The sequence below is a fragment of the Pseudopipra pipra genome, chromosome 2 (assembly GCF_036250125.1).
Source record: "Pseudopipra pipra isolate bDixPip1 chromosome 2, bDixPip1.hap1, whole genome shotgun sequence".
NCBI classification, from domain to species: domain Eukaryota; kingdom Metazoa; phylum Chordata; class Aves; order Passeriformes; family Pipridae; genus Pseudopipra; species Pseudopipra pipra.
Window position 1 is genome coordinate 77,635,763 of NC_087550.1, and position 17,938 is coordinate 77,653,700.

Consider the following 17,938-nt stretch of genomic DNA (forward strand, 5'->3'; position numbering starts at 1 on the left):
TACTGTTAGAGCTATGATTTGACAAGCAACACACCTGAGAAGAGAGTGTTAGATTTGAAAGTACTGGATCTGGACCTATCAAAAAAACTTACCACGCATGTTAACTGGTAGACTTGGTTTAGGTTCTTCAAGACGCTCTACAGTAGTGTTCACTAAAATAGTATAATAGTAAAAAATAATGGGTTTCTATTATTGTAAACAGTAACAGACAAATATAGATTCTTAAATGTAGCAATATTCAATCATATTTACAAATTAGATAATTTTTGGCTTTAATGGGGAAAAAAACCCTAAATAATTTACAAGTGAAAACCAGTCCTTCACAACATTTAAGTACATCTCTATATACGCTTAACATTTTTAACACTTCTAGAATCAGGAAAAGAAACTAGTAACTAAATCATCACTGAACTAGAACGTGATCATCTCTTTGGTCACATCCATATGCTGTCTTTGCATCACAGGGAAGAAGCCTTGGCCCAAACCTACTTAGTCAAGACAAGCCTGACTGAGGCTTGTATTTCCCAGAGAGGATCTGCGGCATCCACACTTCACATCAGTAAATGCAAACTCTACCTACATCATGTACAGAGTGTAGCCTTGTAGTGAATGATCACTTCAATCCTACATTCTTCAGATCAGCTTTGGGCCTAGGAGCAAATTCACTTGTGTGCCATGGATTTATACTCATCTGTTCTTCAGGGTGGCTGAATACAACCAGGTCCAGAGGAAAAGCCACACGGCCATACCATTACTATGCTCTCCTCAAACTAAAACTACTCCCTGCTGTGTGACTCAGTTCAAGCCAATGCCTTGCTAATACAGCAAGACGGTTTCCAAACTGGGATTAGAATTAATTCAGCTGCCATTATCTATTGCAATAAACTTACTTAAGTCACTGCAACTGCAGCAGCAACTATACGGGTGTTTGTGGTGCAGGACAACATCCTAAAACACTATTATCAGGTTTAGCTATTTGTAGTGGACTTCAGATGTTAAACCATTGCACAGACAAAAATATCAGAGATCTTAACATTCTTGGAACATCTGTGTCTTAACTGACAAGTTATTCAGTTTTGTCTAGTCTTTCAGTATTTTCCCTTTTCTGAGTTCTGCAACCTAAGGACAGTCAAGCATGGAAAAAAAAACCAATTAAAATTACACTTCATAATGCAAAGCCGAAAGTTTTTACACAATAAAAATAAAGTTGCCCTACTTTACATTTCTTCACTACTCAAGTGATCAACTTTGTACATCAGAAGCCCTTATAGCTAGAAAACATGATCTTTGTAAGTCATGGCATGGAAACAGGTAGGTACCCTATAAAACAGTGTTGATGTCTCTATTTTTTAATGAATTGTGACATTTGTTTCAGCCAAGTTGCAGAAATCAGAAACAAACTTTGTTTTTTCTTACAGTATGTACTTACCATCGTATGTTTTAATGCTTGGAGCTGACCTTGTGGACAATTCTTTGATCTAAAAGAGAAAACACAGATACACAAATAGCTATAAATGTCAAGGATCAACACCTAGAATGAACATGTAGCATAAAATACCTAGTTTGAATACTATTCCATAACAGAAATTATTGGTTATGATTCGGGGAGAGAAATACTACTTCCGTGGAACTCTCTTCTACTGCCCAACATGTATTTCACTCGTGCTTAATGAATGGAGTGTTTAATTACACATTGATTTTAAATGCATGAACAGTTCTCCTTTCTGCTCTACAGTTTTGTCTATTTGACACCCCAAGACAAGCACTGAACTGAGAGCACGAGGAAACATGCTGGCTGTAATTCCATCTACGGAATACAGTAAACTTGTGAATCCTGCATCATTAAAACAATATTCTGCACTCCAATTCCCCAAACAGAAGCAAAACCCAAACCATACACACACATAGTCAATATCAGCTAGAGCTGGCACAAGATATTGGACCCCAGTCCTCTTCTATTTATCAATTTGGTTATAGCCAGTAGTGCCTCAATTCATTGCCCATTCAGTTTGGATTCTACAAAAGCATTAGCTAATTCTCAAGCCCATCCAGTTTCCAGGAATTAAAATGTAGGCTTTCACAGATTTACTTCACAAACACTGAACTTGGACCCCTCTCAACCCATTATACATTTGTGGTCATACTGCTATCTTTTAAAAGGTCACTTTACTTCAAGAAATTCATCCAGGATTAAGTCCTCTGTTGCTCCAGTTATCAAATTTGTTAAGGTGGAGATGTAAAAGCTTTATTTGTTTTTCCATCCCTTAAGCACTTACATATAGGTTTAACATTAAACTCAAGAAAAAGGTGTAAAATCAGATGTTGATCTGTAAAGAATGCACCATCTAACAGAAGAATAGGTTGTAAAGGCCACATAATCATGCCAAAGTCTACACTCCAGACCATCCAGATCTTCACCCATCAATCACCCCAAAAAATCTATAGTTATGTTTCAACAAGAGCTTATATGAAGAAAAAATAATTCATTTCCAAACATAAAATCATAGACTATCTCAGGCTGGATGGGACCCATAAGGAACAAGTCCAATTCCCTGCTCCTTCCAGGACTACCTAAAACTTAGACAATATGCCTAATAGCATCACTCAGATGCTCCTTGAACTCTGATAGGCTTAGTGCTGTGATCACTTCCTTGGGGAGCCTGTTACAGTGACCAACAACCCTACTGGTGAAGAACCTTTTCCTAAGGGCCAGTCTGAACTTCCCTGGATGCAGCTTCATTCCATTTCCTCATATCCTATCACCAGTCACCAGAGAGAACAGCACCTGCCTCTCCACTGCCCCCCTTGAGGAAACTGTACTGTGATGAGGTCACCTCTCAGCCTTCTCTATTTGGTTTATTAAACGTGTTTTAACTCCTGGTTTACATTCCTGTGTCCCTTTTCCAGATCTATTCTTATTTATCAACAATACACTTCCGAAATTTATCAACATAATTTCCAAAACACTACAGCAGTACTATTACAAACTGCGAATATTAAATATGCAACCAGAGATACATCAAAGACCAAACGATAGTAAAATGTTTCTCTGTATCCTGAGCTCTCTGAAAAATAGAGTGCTTCACAAAACAGACCTGCTTCTTCTGAGTAATAACCAGATCATTCTGCTGCTGAAGCCTCTGCTCCAATTCTTCTATCTTCCTCTTGTAAAAGCTGTTATTTTTATTCAGGTCATCTCTCGCTGATGATTTAAGTGTCTCAATCTGTGACAGTAGCTAGAAAGCAATCAGAACAAAAGTGAGTTCCTCTTAATATTACAGAAAATATTTTAATGCTATGAAGTTTAAACAAGAAAGTGTCATGCTTAGATATTTTTAACATTTTTTTCAGCAAAAACTTAATGTCTCCTGTGATTTCACTGGGACTTGCACGTATTACAAAAGAGTTGTCTGGATCACTTTTTATTTACACAAGGAAGACTATCTAAATCTCAATACAAAGAAAAGGACATACAAACACATAGCTGAGATTGCTTCAAAGTAAGATTGCAGGAAAAAGCACACAATTCTATAAAAATGTTTTAGTTGTAAATCGTGTCAAACAGTGATATTTTAAGGAGCTGAGATGTGAATGGGCATAATAAACCTAATATATTAACTCCGAATGTGAAAGAACGGAATCAGTATTTAGGTGCACCATCCCAAAAGTAATACTTACATTACTTCTCCCTTATTCTATTCTTGCATTGTATGTGGGTGTATCATTAACTACATCCTTTTTGGGGAATGTTCCATGGTTCCTCCCCACTGTTTTCTTGCCAGAGGAGGAGAAGCATTGGCCAGACTACTATGATCTGCTCAGTTCTTATATGGTCACGTAGATGAAAGGAAAATGAAAGGAAGAGAAGCAAGAGAAATAAAGCAGCAAAGAGATTAAAAATAAATGCAGACATTAAAAAAAAATCTGAGGAATAAAGCTTTGTATAGTCAAATATATAAACCAAAGCAAAATAAAATGCCATAGTGTTTTTTCCTGGAAAAGCTGAACAGATTCTGTGTTAGAAAGCTCCAACAGAAAAAGCATTAGAGAAGTGACAGAAACAAGAAAAAAAAGACTGAGACATATGCCATAGGTCCGTGGTAGCAGCAGGTACAGGGTGGATGAAAGCTACGCGTTGGCAAATCATATGTCAACTATCCTGCCTATCCACTTAACACTGAAAACACTGTATAATACAGTCCTCACAGCTGTAAGCTCTTCAAAAGAGAGATACCGTTTCAGATTTCTGTCAGATTCCGAAATGATAAATTCCATTTCAACCCTGGCCTTAACTGAAAGATCAAGATCCTACCATAACAGAAACACAGAGATAATAAATACCCTCTTATGAACTCTTGATATCTAACAGATGTACTATAGTATATCAAGAACTACAGAAAGGGTAAGAAAATAAGAAAAATATCTCCTTTTAGTGTAAGTGGTTTGCTGTGCCTCTTACCAGGGATTTTTCTGTCTCGTGGTCATGATGAAGGGCTTGCATTCTAGATGTCCACTTTCTTTCCTGCACAGAGGAAATCAATATTAATTCCTATTAAGAACATATTAACATTTTGTTTGATGTATGCAGCTTTATTTCTTGTTAATAACACATTACCATTTAGTTCAATATATGCAGCTTTTTTCCTAAATAAAGCATAAATACCAAAAAGATTATTACTGATGATCTGAAATTTGAGTAGTCTAGTATTTAAGGCCTGGAACAGTCATCAGCAGGTTTTATACATCTGAGTGTGGTTTTCTTACCAAGAACTTTAAAAACTATGTATTTTCTGATAGATTTTTATATGCAGTCAACGTGAGTGAGAAATACACAAGCATTTTGATACAACTCTGTGTATAAAGCGTATTAAGAGTTAAGTGTATTAACAGTAAGAGGGGGACTTCCCCCCCAAATAATGTCATTTCAAGCACTCATTAACAACGTATTTTGTGTAACTATGGCAAAAAATCAATATTAATAGATGAGTTTTAGAGTGAAACAAATCTTCTTTGAGGAAATGAAAAAAAAAAAAAGTAAAACTAAGTTTTCCACATCTTTGAGCAGAAGTGATTAAACTCATGGATGATACCAGCTGTACTCAAAGACCTTCACATCCCAGAAGCCATGAAATATAAAATGCATGTTTCAAAAAAAAACCAAAACCAAAAAACCCCTAGGTTGACAAATCCTGTCAGAAAGTTTCTTAATTTTTTTTCCATCTTGGGAAATGGAATATTCCTATTTTTCAGTAAGAGGCCTCACAGACCAGCAGATATAAATGCTTTATTAAAGCCTTCTGTAACTGAAGTGCGACCATACTTGGCAAAGCTAGATATAGATAATCATAAAGAATAAGAGAATATCAATAAATAAATAAATAACAATTACTTTATTTATAAAGGATAAGGAAAATAAATCCTTGATTGACATTATAGTATTAAATAGTATTACATCTTTAGAACCAGCTATTTTTGCCACTGAGAAGAATGAAAATTTTACTTATGGATTTCAAATCCTACTCAACAGATGTACAAAAAATAAAAAGAACACAAGTAGTCTGTCAAAAGCACATTAAGTTACAATGTTACCTGTTCATCCAGAAGTTTAACCACTTTGTGATGATCCTGGGTACTCTGAGGTTTCTCCTCTGCAAAATCATGGCTGTCTTTCAGCGTTCCTAAATTGGATTTTTGTTGCATATTGGACTTTTGTAATTCTAACAGCTGCTAAAAGGAGGGTGGAAGAATACAAAATTTATTTTAAACAGAGATTGCATCGGATACTTTTCCCATTTCTCATGAGTTCAGCATTTACCAAATTTCATGTAATTATTAATATCTACATCTCAGATAAATATGACTTGTAAAAGTACAATGGACCCAACAGCTACAAAATATAAGCTGCTCTGGTAATGCCGTGTGTATTTGTTTTCTGACTCACCCATACTTTCATGATTCTCTTTCTAGTGAGCATTTCCTAAGCATATATTGAAAACACATGAATTCTACTGTTGGGACTATAATGCAGAGATTAGTCTCCTCTATGCCAATAATAAGAACATTAACATAAAGATACCTAACAGACAGCAATCATAACGATATCTACTAATCTATAAAGAGGCATTCAAAGGTTGAGGAGTAAAGAAAAACTGCCTTAGTTGCTGAAGGCATCATTTATTTGTCAAAACTAAGCTATTAAAAAAAAAAAAAGAAGAACCGAAATTACGTTAATAAAGTACCAGTATACAAAGATACAACTATGGCTATCATTCAATCATTATTTTAGAGTTTTGTAGAAGAACTTTACAATGACCACATCGCATTTCAAATCTGTGAAGTTCACTGCCATCTACTGTAAGCCTTAAAATGTCAAAAAATTTAAATCACTTACATTTTCTAAGGTTGAATTTTTTGAATATAACTCCTTAAGCTCTTTCATAAACATCTCTTTCATTTTTTCTATTTCATGAGCCAATCTCTCTCTTTCCTCCTCTTTCCATTTATGAAATGACTGTAGAATTTCTTCTTCTTTTGATTTTTGCTGTTCACATTCCTGAAATTTTTTAAAAAACATTATTTGTTATTTTTCCTCACATGCAACATGAATTCAAGCACCCAAACTACGTGTGGGAAGCAGTCACTTTCGATGGCCAACTGTGACATCAAAAAACAAAAAACCCCAGTTTCTGAAGAATTCTAAGGTTGCAAACTATGCATTTTGCTAGCAAAACAAGTATGCTTCAAGAAAGTTTTGGTAGTTTATTTTCCACTGAATAAAACACAAATGGCCTTACTTGGTCATATCAAAGATCCACCTTGTTCAGCATCCTGTTTCTCACAGAGGCCTTAAGTGCATAGATAGGAAAGGTTAACATTGGGGCAAGCAAACATGTACGACCTCCTTCATAGTCTCCGAGCTGCCAACTGTTTTCAGCTCAGAGGACTTATTCAGCCTGATACAGTTTTGTAAACTTCAATAACTTAGTAACCTTCAATACATTTCTCTCATAAACTTTCGCAGTCCTCCCTTGTGGCTGTATCAGCTTTTGGCAACTGCAACATCTTTTGCCAATGAGCTCAACAAGCTGCATAAAGAGCCAAGTACTTTTCATGTTGTTGTTTGAATCTGGCTCCTGCTAGGTTCATTTGATTAAGTCCTGAACTGGAAAACAGAGTGAATGATGGACTGTTATTCACCCTATGTAACTCATGACATAGAGGTATCAGTATCTCACCCTCCATCTTCATCAAGCTGCTGTCTCTTTTTCAGACTGACAACTCTCAGCATGCTCAGTCATTTTAATTACTGAATGATCTTCTTTGTAGCCCATCTCCATAACTTTTATAGTTCTATCCTATCCTTTTTTGAGATGAAGGGACTAGACTCGCACACTGTATTTAGGCTGTGGCTTGCACAGTGATTTTCCAGAATAATTGGTAATATTTGATTTTCTTTGTTGGTTGATACTAACTGCTGGGCTAACATTTCCATAGGACTGTGTATCACTACCCATCATTTTGTAGATGAAGTTAGAATTATTTTTTTCCCATGCACATTGACCCCACTTTATCTGTCAAATTACTTCAACATTCCATTTATCTAGTGATGCATTTTTATATAGTTCTCAACTTGTTTAAAGTCCTGCATTTTACTGCCCAGTATACACACAGTTTTTAGGAAACAGCTACATCTCTCCATCACAGTATTCACTCTGAATTTGTTCTCCAACTATAATATGCAATCAATGAATGGGATCTTCTGTATCCTTTCACCTCAAAGGAGTAGAAGGAACCAAAAATAAGAAGCATGGCAATTTTTATACAAATTCCCCTCCAGTACTAGTTGTCCTAAAGAAACCCACACGAGAAAGATTTTCTGCTCTTTTAATCAAAAGACAGTAACATGACACCTGAATTGACAGTGGATGTCAGTCATGGCAGACAAACTGTAACCAGTCACACCTCACATTTCTATCTTCCCTGACATCCTAGAAAAACAGAGAAGTTTTGAAAGCTTCTTGTTGTGTAACAGTGCAGACTGTAGCTTCAGGACATTTCACGTAGTCCTTTTGCAGTTAGGAGTCTCAACTAAGACAACTGACTTCGAAACAGGCCCCTAAGGCACCAAAAAATCTACAATGCACTGTTATGAATACTCCAAGTTCCCTCTCATAAACAAAACAATGCTTCAGGGGCAGTAGAAATATGTTATGGATGTACTTCTCAAAAGTTAGGCAGAGAATGAATGAGTAGAATACCTTGCCCATGTCCACATAGGGCCATGGCCCATTAATCTAACAGTACTTGTGCTCGGAAGTGAAATTCTACCAGCTTTTGAATTGTTCCTTCAGTACTTTTGAAAATGGAAAAAAACCACACAAAAAAGGAAGCTGAACAGTCCCAAGAAAGGGGGAACAGGAGAACTGAAGAAAGAAGAATCTGAAGCTATGTTCAGGCAAAGAAACACTGCATGTTTTACAGAAGATCAGGGTTTCCTATGAAAACAAGGAAGAAAACAATCATCAGTCATAGAATACTAGGTTGAAAGGGACCTCAAGGATTATCTGGTCCAGCCTTTTTTGGCAACAACACAGTCTAGACAAGATGGCTCAGCACCCTGTGCACTTGAAACTTGAAAAGTGTTTAATGTTGGGAAATCCAGCACTTCTCTGGGGAGATTATTCCAATGGCTGATTGTTCTCACCGGGAAAAAATTGCACTCATGTCAAATCAGAATCTCCACAGGAGTAACTTGTACCCATTACCACTCATCTTTCCATGGGACTCCTTGAAATAGGAGTCTCCATCTCCCTTATAGCCATTGTTCAAATACTGGAAAGTGGTAATAACATCTCCGTTAAACCTTCCTTTCTAAAGGCTAAACACATCTAGTTCTTTCAGCCTTTCTCCACAAGACCAGCTTTCCAGTCCTCTGATCACCTCTGTGGACATTCTCTGCATCTTTCCAGTCTGTCCACATCTTTTTTTGTATAGCGGGGACCAAAACTGAACATAGGTTTCAAAATGTAATGACAGCCCTGTTTTGTTTATTCCGTTTTAATTCAGAATCATAGAATGGTTTGGGTTGAAAGCGACCTTAAAGATCATTTAGTTCCAACCCTCACTGGGCAGGGACACCTTTCACAAGACCAGGTTGCTCAAGACCCCATCCAACCTGGTCTTGGAACATTTCCAGGGATGGTGCATCTACAACTTTTCTAGGCAGTCTGTTCCACTGTCTCACCACCCTCATAGTAAAGAATTTCTTCCTAATATCTAATCTAATCCTACTCCCAGTTTAAAGACATTTCCCCTTGTCCTATCACTGCACATCCTGACGAAAAGTCCCTTTCCAGCTTTCCTGTACAGACCTCCTTTAGGTACTGGAAGGCTGCTTTAAGGTCTCTCCTTCTATTCTCCAGGATAAACAACCCCAAGTCTCTCAGCCTGCCTTCATATGAGAGGTGCTCCAGCCCTCTGATTGTTTCTTTCAAAATGTAATGGTTGGTTTCATGCTTGAAGGTCCTCAAATTCCATTAGAAAAGCTATTCAGAAATTTTGAGGTTCTCACAGGTTATGCTAACAACCACAAAACACTGTTTTTGAACATGATAGAGGGCTGAAATGCAACTGAATGCAACTGAAATGCAAAGATGAGCATTTAACTCAATCATGAGATGTATCTTGTCTCTTATGATAAGAACTTTCTTCTCAAACTGAAGCACAAAGCCCCTTTCTCAAATAAATTTCACTGCTAGCTATTTCTATAGCAAATTATCTGATTGTGTTTACTTAAAGAGAAATGAAAACTGTGAGATGATCTGAAATTATCAAGCTTTAAAAGAATCTTTAAGTTATCTGTTTATTTTTTTCTCTTTAGGAGCCAGTAAGCACACCCACAAGATTCAGTACCATCCAAAACAAAGTGTTGTACGTGACAACAAACAGCTAATTACTGCTTTCAAATCATTGTTTTATTCACAATAGCAAGACTACTATAGCTAAGAAAGCTAAGACTACTTTCTACTTTTGCTTTCTGGTCAGCCAAATCCCAAGGATTTAAAGACCAACACGCAAGTTCTAGATTGCTTTGTTTTTCCTGAGTCTCTCTTCCTTGAGCTGCTTTCATCTTTGTTGGACAGTAAAGTTCTTTACAGCAAAGAATAAATTCTACTCAGTTTATAAAGTCACATGTAAAATCACAGTAATTTCTAAGAAACATGTAATAATCACAAAATATCATCATGTCAAAACCAGCTTATATTTCACCATAGTAAGGCAATTTTATCTGCTTCAATAACAGGCCACACATGTTTTGAACTGGCAAGTGCTAATAGAAGTGCTGTCTAAAGTATTAATTTAAAATACGTTTAAAACAAAAGTAAGGAGGAATTCAATGGTCAAAATTGTGGGAGGCAAGGGAGGGCAATAGTTCAATGCCCAAACATCATCACTGCTTGACAGGCAAGACACATTTTTGTTCCAGTCCAGTTACAAAATGAGAGAACATAGTCCAACGTACTCATTCTTTTGCGACATTCACATACGTTAGTACACATTACCTTAGACAACCTGACAATATCAGCCTGTTGTTCAGATTCTAACTGGGACTTGGTGAGCTTCAACTGCTCCTTCAGTTTTTCAATCTCATCCTGCAATTTTTCAGTGTTTGCTTTCCTCTTCTGTTCTGTTTGAAAGAAACACAGATTTTAAAAAGCTTTGTTGCCATTTCTGGAACTGTGATAATTACTGCAAATATATTTCCAGTGTTTCAGTAATATCTTCATGATGTGTAACTTCACTGTACCATTTTCCCTCCCACTAGCATCATTCTCCAAAGATGTTTTTAACTACTTATGTTCTCTGGACTGCTAACTTATCCTCAAATACTTGTACTACTGACATGTGAAATAGTTTATGAAATATTGACATGAAAAAGTATTGCATAATCTAATTTAAAAGGAATCTAAGCAACACAGGCTCAACAAAAAGGATGTACGAAGGACAAAGTGAATCTCAGTTATTCAATTCTGCTAGGTTTAATTTATTCTAAATAACTTCTGTAAGGAGCCCACTTGGAATAGAACTAATTATTCATGTGGAAAGAGTTGGGGGAATATCACTGTAACGAAAAATGTTAAAATATGCAAAAATCATAACAATCTTCAATCTTATCAATTTACCAAGGATTTACTAGCCCATCATCTGGGAATCTGAGTCCAATGCAGAATATTATTTCAGAAATAACTGCATTGGATTTCCCTCATAGAGCCATTTCAAGGCTAATCCTTTTATATGACAATTACTTCAGCTGTTTCTGCAGCATTTTCCACTGTTGTTTTTATCAAGTGTAAGGTGCACAAGAGCTGCTTTCTTCTTCCAATATATCACGCTTCCTCAGGTGCTTACTCAGACCCCTCTCCTGTTGCTGCTGTTTTATTTGCCTGACAAGCTACAGTTCAGACCTCTCTAGGTTCTTCACACTTTTTCTCCTCCCGAATGCTTCCTAGTTGATTTCTAATCACTGCCATTGTTAGTCCTTAGCAATAAATCACAAGCACGCAGCCTAAAGAATTTAGAGATGAATGAAAGAAACTTTGAGAGCATTGTTTTCAAATTAAATTATTTTCCAGAGACTGAAACATGTTGCCCAGTACAATTTTTCCATCAATGTTGCTTGCATTCATACAAACTGTGAGCTGCCATCTAAAAATGAAAACTGAAAATTATTCTTCCAAGTTACAAAAAATCATAGACTGCACATCCTCACTATATTTATACTTTTCTGAACTACTTGTCTTAATTTTTTTGGCAACATTAAAGTACATACCTATCTCAGACTCTCCCGGATGACGCCTTTGAATGTGACTTTGTAAAAAGGAGTAGGTCATAAAAGCCTTTTCACAAAACTGACACTAAAAAAAAGGCATTAAAAACATATTAGTAACATAGTAAAATATAGTGGTTAAGGTTTCTAACACATCATTACATTGTCCATATGTCAAAAGAAGGTAATTTTAATAAATTCCGTATCATAAGAACAAGGACTAAAACTCCCATGGAACCCAATTTCTGTAAAGTTATCAGTATATTAAGTGCTATCTGAAGTCTTATAGTGATGGTCATGAGCAAGAATCTCATTGTGCTAGGCACTGTACAAACTCTGAACAAAAAAGACTCTGGCCAAGCAAGTTCAAATTCAGATATAAACCCTATAAACTATAAGGAAAAAGTAAGACACTATTCAGCAAAATACGCAGACATCAGCCAACTAGCAGCTGTTCTTAAGATTCCTGTAATACAACAAAGTAGACCACCATCTAGCTGGAAAACACTCAGTAAAGATGGGTTTGAGTATACATAAATGAGTTGTAGAATGGCAATACTCAAAGGACCATAGATATGTAAAAAACTCAGACATTTCAATGAAGGGAAGGTAAGGGTACACAATTTTGTAAGAAAAGGTATGTAGCTACATTAGTATGCTACCTAGCATCCTTCTGAAGCACAAAGCTGTTTCAATTACTGTTTCTATAATTTACTTACTAGTTTTGAAATTAAATTTTAAGTCAAATTTGCATCCTACCCTTTTTAAAATATCTTTTTTGTTCACCTTCAAAATGCTTTCTACTAATGTTCAGAATATTAAGAACAGATGGGTAGTATAAGGACAGAAGATACATCTACAAACTTTGTAACATACTTGTTAAGAATATGAATGAAGGCTCCTTATCACTTTGGGTAAGTTTGTTCATTACCTCTATCTCATACCTTTTTTCAAAGTATCAATGCTGGAAGAAGGATCCAGGGAACCATAAGCCTGTTAGTCTGACCTCAGTGCCTGGCAAGGTTATGGCACAGATCATCCTGAGTACAATCACACGACACAAATGACCAAGGGATCAGGCCCACACAGCATGGGTTTAGGAAAGGCAGGCCCTGCCTGACCAACCTAATCTCCTTTTATGACCAGGATGGCATCCAGTCACTACTGGTGTTCCCCAGTGCTCAGTATTGGGGCCAGTCCTGTTTATTATCTTTACTATTGATGTGGATGAAGGGATAGAGTGCACTCTCAGTAAATTCACAGACAACACCAAATTTGGAGAGAATGTTGATCTGCTGGAGGGTAGGATCCCTGCAGAGGCATCTGGATAGGATGGATCAATGAGCCGAGGCCAACTGCATGAGGTTCAACAAGACCAAGTGCTGGGTCCTGCACTTGGGCCACAACAACCTCACACAGCGCTACAGGCTGGGGGAACAGTGGCTGGAAAACTGCTCAGCGGAGAATGACCTGGAAGTGCTGGTTGACAGATGCTGAACATGAGCCAGCAGTGTGCCCAGGTGGCCAAGAAGGCCAATGGCATCCTGGCTTGTATCAGAAATAGTGTAGCCAGCAGGACCAGGGCAGCGATTATCCCCTTGTACTTGGCACTGGTGAGGCCACACTTTGAATCCTGTGTTCAGTTCTGGGTCCCTCACTACAAGAAAGACATTGAGGTGTTGGAGCGAGTCCAGAGAAGGGCAATGGAGCTGGTGAAGGGTCTGAGGGATAAGTCCTATGAGAAGCAGCTGAGGGAGCTGGTGTTGTTTAGCCTGGAGAAAAAGAGGCCCAGGGGAGACCTTACCATTCTACACAACTACCTGAAAGGAGGTTGCAGCCAGGTGGGGGTCGACCTCTTCTCCCAGGCAACTAGAGACAGGACAAGAGAGAGGATTTATACTCAGGCTGTGCCAAAAGGGGTTCAGGTTGGACATTAGGAGGAATTTCTTCATGAAAAGGGTTGTTAAATATTGGAATGGACTGCCCAGGGAGGTGGTGGAGCCACCATTCCTGTAGGTGTTCAAGAAATGAGTGGACATCACACTTTGTGCTATAGTCTAGTTGACAAGTGTTGATCGGACAAAGACTGGACTTGAGGATCTCAGAGATCTTTTCCAAACTAAGCGATTTTGTGATTCTGTGAAATTCTCAGATTTCACATAATATTTAAATTGCTTCTACTGGTAATCAGGTATCCTATAAAATACATCCTTCAGCAAACACTAAAGCCATGAATAATTAAGATAAATTTTGTTGGACAAATGCAAACAAGTCTTGATGTAAAACCCAAGTGAAGTGATATAGTATGGCAGCCTTACTGCCAACCAAGAGGGAGCTTACAGTGTAACAGATTGCACATGATTTATGGAATGAAATTGACTGTGAAATAATGTTATCCATTCAACCAAAAACTTATGTCAGTTTGACTTGCTGGGAGTGAAAGAAAGCTTTTACTGCAGGAATCAGGATTAACACAGGGAATATTTAAGTTTTGAATAATGCAACACTTTTCATGTAACTACTTTTTACAGTGTTAGCCACAATGTGCACTTTATGCCCACATTGTACATGTGAATATAAGATTTCTTAGCAAAATATCAAAAAAGTGAAAAATGTTATTTAAAATTAAATCTGTATTACTCAGATCAAGGTATTGACCAACAAGTCTTAAATTTATGACTTGTAGGTACTGGTACCATTTTATAGTAGTATTTCATGGTTAAACTTATATTGGTGGTAGATTAAAGTCATTACATCTGAATTCCAAAGCACAGTTACATTAGCTATAAAGTGCACCTCCACTAAAAAAGGACAGTAACTATTTACAGGCTTATTTGCAAAACATCCAAGACTTTGAGGGGATGGAATCTGAAGTATCCTCTCAGGAACACCAGTAAAATCCCTATTATCTGGCACTGCAGATCGGCCAAGATCAAGGTGCAGATAAATATTACACAATTATTGTTTACTGGTCACACCGTTACCCTGCATTTACGAACACCAGGAAGAATTTAGTTTAGGTCTGGCATTCACACTCAGAATCCTGAAAACACTGTAGGAACTTCAAGTATTCAATCACTCCCTAAACTCACTTTTCCTAAGTGAACCTAAATAAGTTCTAGAGACAAGAAATTACTAACAGAGGGGAAAGAAAGTGTGTGGGGGGTAGAGTGGGGCAGAAGTTTACTTTATATGAAATTAAATTACAAATGGGAAATAGGTTTCCATCTCTTCTTTACTGCAAGCTCACTGAACAGATGATAAGTGATGAGACAAGTTCACTACCATGTTTTTCAGCTTCCACAGAGACATACTACAAATATTTCAGGAACACTTGATGATATTTGGCAATCACAGTATGGGAATTATTTCAGTTTACATATAAAATGATGCATGCAATCAGTTTTGTTTTGCAACACAGGACAAACTGCTCTGTAAGTTGTATAAAGGTTTTTTAAACTAATACCACATCAGCAGCTTGTCCTTAAGACTAACACTCAAATGTGTGGAGACAAGGTTCCCATGAACCTTGCCATATTCATAGTTCTACTCTTGGGGCGTAAGGTATCTTTTCCCTTAGAGAAACACTTGATCCAACTTAGCTGATGCCTTACAAAATTAAACTTTGCCTATAACTTTAAACACACAGACACAAAGAGCTAGCCTGAAATCATGTCAAGTCTGTGTCCAGTGTACTCTTTAGACTTCAGACTACATTTGAAGCTGTAATTTGCTTTCCTGAAATCTGCTGGAAAATGCTAAAGCTGAAAAATATTTAAACCGACTATTACACCCACAAGACAAAAATCCCTCCCAAAAAAACAATTGCCATGACACTGACAGAACAGCAATGTACTAAGGCTCTTAGGGGAGACACTTAAGGAACAGATTGTTGTCTACAACACAGATTGTTGTGGAATCAGGGATGAGCTATGTCACTGGAGCTCTTTATCATCGTGCCTAAGTCACCTCTGAGTCACACACAAGCAGAAACTTTGTGCCTGGAGAACATCAGTGCAGGAAAGTGACTGCTCACAGACAGTACGTTACTGCTTAGCATCAGTTCTGATGTACTTGCCCTGTGTGTTTTCTGACCATGCAGCTGACAGACAAGGAAAACCAGCAAGAGATGTCAGTAACACATTTATCACAGTTTTGCATGTGTGTGTATCTGATGCTTGAGATGCACCAAAAGTGAATCCAAGAATAAAGAGCACTTCTAAGTAAAAAGAGGATTTGTTAAAGATGATCTATTGCAAATGTCTGTGATACCAGTCAAACACCTGTGAGACGTGGATGAGAAACAAGTGCAAGCCACTTATTTCCTTTTGTAAGGTCACTGGTCCTGGAAGCTCCAGTCTTTCACCCAGCAAGTGACTGCACCCCAGCAGAGCAGGACCACTCTGCCACTCGTCCCAGTAGGCTCAGAGTTGGCAAGGTGGGGGTGACTGGGGCCACCAGGACCTCTCCTCTCACCTGGTGGTAGTTGGCTCGGGCCTCCAGCATCATCTGCTGGGTGCTGATCATCTTCTTCCTCCGCCGGCACTCCTCCTTGAGCCCCTGGATTTCCTGCAAGCGCTGGGCCACTTCCTTGCCCATCTGGTCGCGCTGGGCTTGTGCCTCTCGCAGGGCCTCCTCCAGGCTGCCGAGCTGGGCGCTGAGGTATTCCTGGGAGTGCAGCAGGTACTCGGTGCAGAGCTGCGCCAGGCGCAGCAGTTTCAGCAGCAGCGGGTCGGCGGGGCCCTGGCAGTGCGGGCAGCGCTCCCGCTCGGCGCTGCAGAAGGTGACGTGCTCCAGGTGCACCTGCAGGGCCGCCACGTCCCCCTCCCGCGACACCCGCTCCACGTCCACGGCGCTGAGCCGCCGCCAGTCCGGGGCCTCGTGCCGCGCGCGGAACTGGAACGCGGGGAACGCCGCCGGCGCCGCGCCGGGCCCCGCGGCCGGAGGGTGGTATGTGCGCTGGGAGAAGGGCTGCGGAGAGAGACACGGATCAGCCCGGGCCGGCACCCCCGCCCCGCCGCCCGCCCCGGCGCTCACCATGTCCGCGCTCCGTCCCTCGGGCTCCGCTCGGCGCCGGCGTCCTCCGTGTCGCTATGGCAGCCCCGGCCTGCGGGAGAGGCTGCAGTGACGCCGGGATGTGTCACCGCTCCCCCCCTCCCGGACCTTCGGCTCCGTGCTCCGCACAAATCCCGTCCCCTTCCCCCACCCGGCATCCTCCTCCCCCGGCCCCTCCCCAGCCTCCTGGCAGTGCCCCCGCTCAGCAGCCACCTCCTCTCTCCCGCGGGTCCCAGTGCTCGTCCTGCACCGCGCACCGTACGCTCGCACCAGTGCATCCTTGACATATTCACACGCTACTCGCACCAACAAACATCCTCGGCTACGCTGTTACCCATGTGCACCCTTAACACAGCTACACAGCGTATGCTTTCTCTCTCCACATTCCCTTCACTTCTGTGAAATCTATACATATCACCCTACAGACACATTTCATTGCATCAAGGTGCCTCCCCACCCAACACCCTGTTCCTCCTCCATGCTGTTCCTGACTCAAACCTTTCTCACTCCACCATAACATTACAGTCCCCTATCCCTCTGCTGTCCTATGCCCTTCTCCAGCCTTGTCTACTCCTCTGTCTCCCAGATGTGATGATAGCCATCGCTTCTGCACCATCAGCATACGTACATATACCATTTCTCTATTCATCTGCTTCATGCTGCTGCACCCTCACAGGCCTCAGCTGGTAGCTCCATGCAATCTCTCCAGTGCAACTCCATACCCCTCCCAATGCCCACACACCAACCTCCTGCCAAGTTCTTTCAAACACCTTCCTCACCTAACACAGTCACACCCCCTTTGCATGCCACTTCCACATGCTCTCCTCACTCATCACACCAACATGCCTCTCTCTGCCTGGTATCACCACATACCAGACCATCTCTTAAAACCATATAACCCTACAGCCTGCCATTCCTGCCTCACTCTACTGATTCCAAACTCTTCAGCCCCATGAAGCACCTCATGGCTTGCACACATCACCTACTTCACCAATTACGCCCAAATGCTTTCCTTCAAGGCAACCAACAACTGCTGCTTATATCCCTGTCCCACCA

At 39.7% G+C, this 17,938-nt stretch overlaps 1 protein-coding gene across 3 annotated transcripts in view; it reads right to left on the reverse strand.

Annotated features, from left to right (window-relative positions):
- Window positions 1-17,938, reverse strand: part of DZIP1 (DAZ interacting zinc finger protein 1) — a 41,743-nt gene that overhangs the window by 19,814 nt on the left and 3,991 nt on the right. For all 3 annotated transcript variants that reach the window (XM_064646021.1, XM_064646019.1, XM_064646020.1), the window contains 10 exons: window positions 16,865-16,934; window positions 16,304-16,798; window positions 11,831-11,915; window positions 10,563-10,687; window positions 6,392-6,553; window positions 5,590-5,727; window positions 4,460-4,522; window positions 3,096-3,236; window positions 1,430-1,478; window positions 93-152 (listed from right to left, as the gene is read on the reverse strand). In XM_064646021.1, coding sequence (XP_064502091.1) covers window positions 93-152; window positions 1,430-1,478; window positions 3,096-3,236; window positions 4,460-4,522; window positions 5,590-5,727; window positions 6,392-6,553; window positions 10,563-10,687; window positions 11,831-11,915; window positions 16,304-16,798; window positions 16,865-16,867 — 1,321 coding nt within the window. In that variant the 5' untranslated portion in view covers window positions 16,868-16,934. The remainder of the gene's footprint in view (window positions 1-92; window positions 153-1,429; window positions 1,479-3,095; window positions 3,237-4,459; window positions 4,523-5,589; window positions 5,728-6,391; window positions 6,554-10,562; window positions 10,688-11,830; window positions 11,916-16,303; window positions 16,799-16,864; window positions 16,935-17,938) is intronic.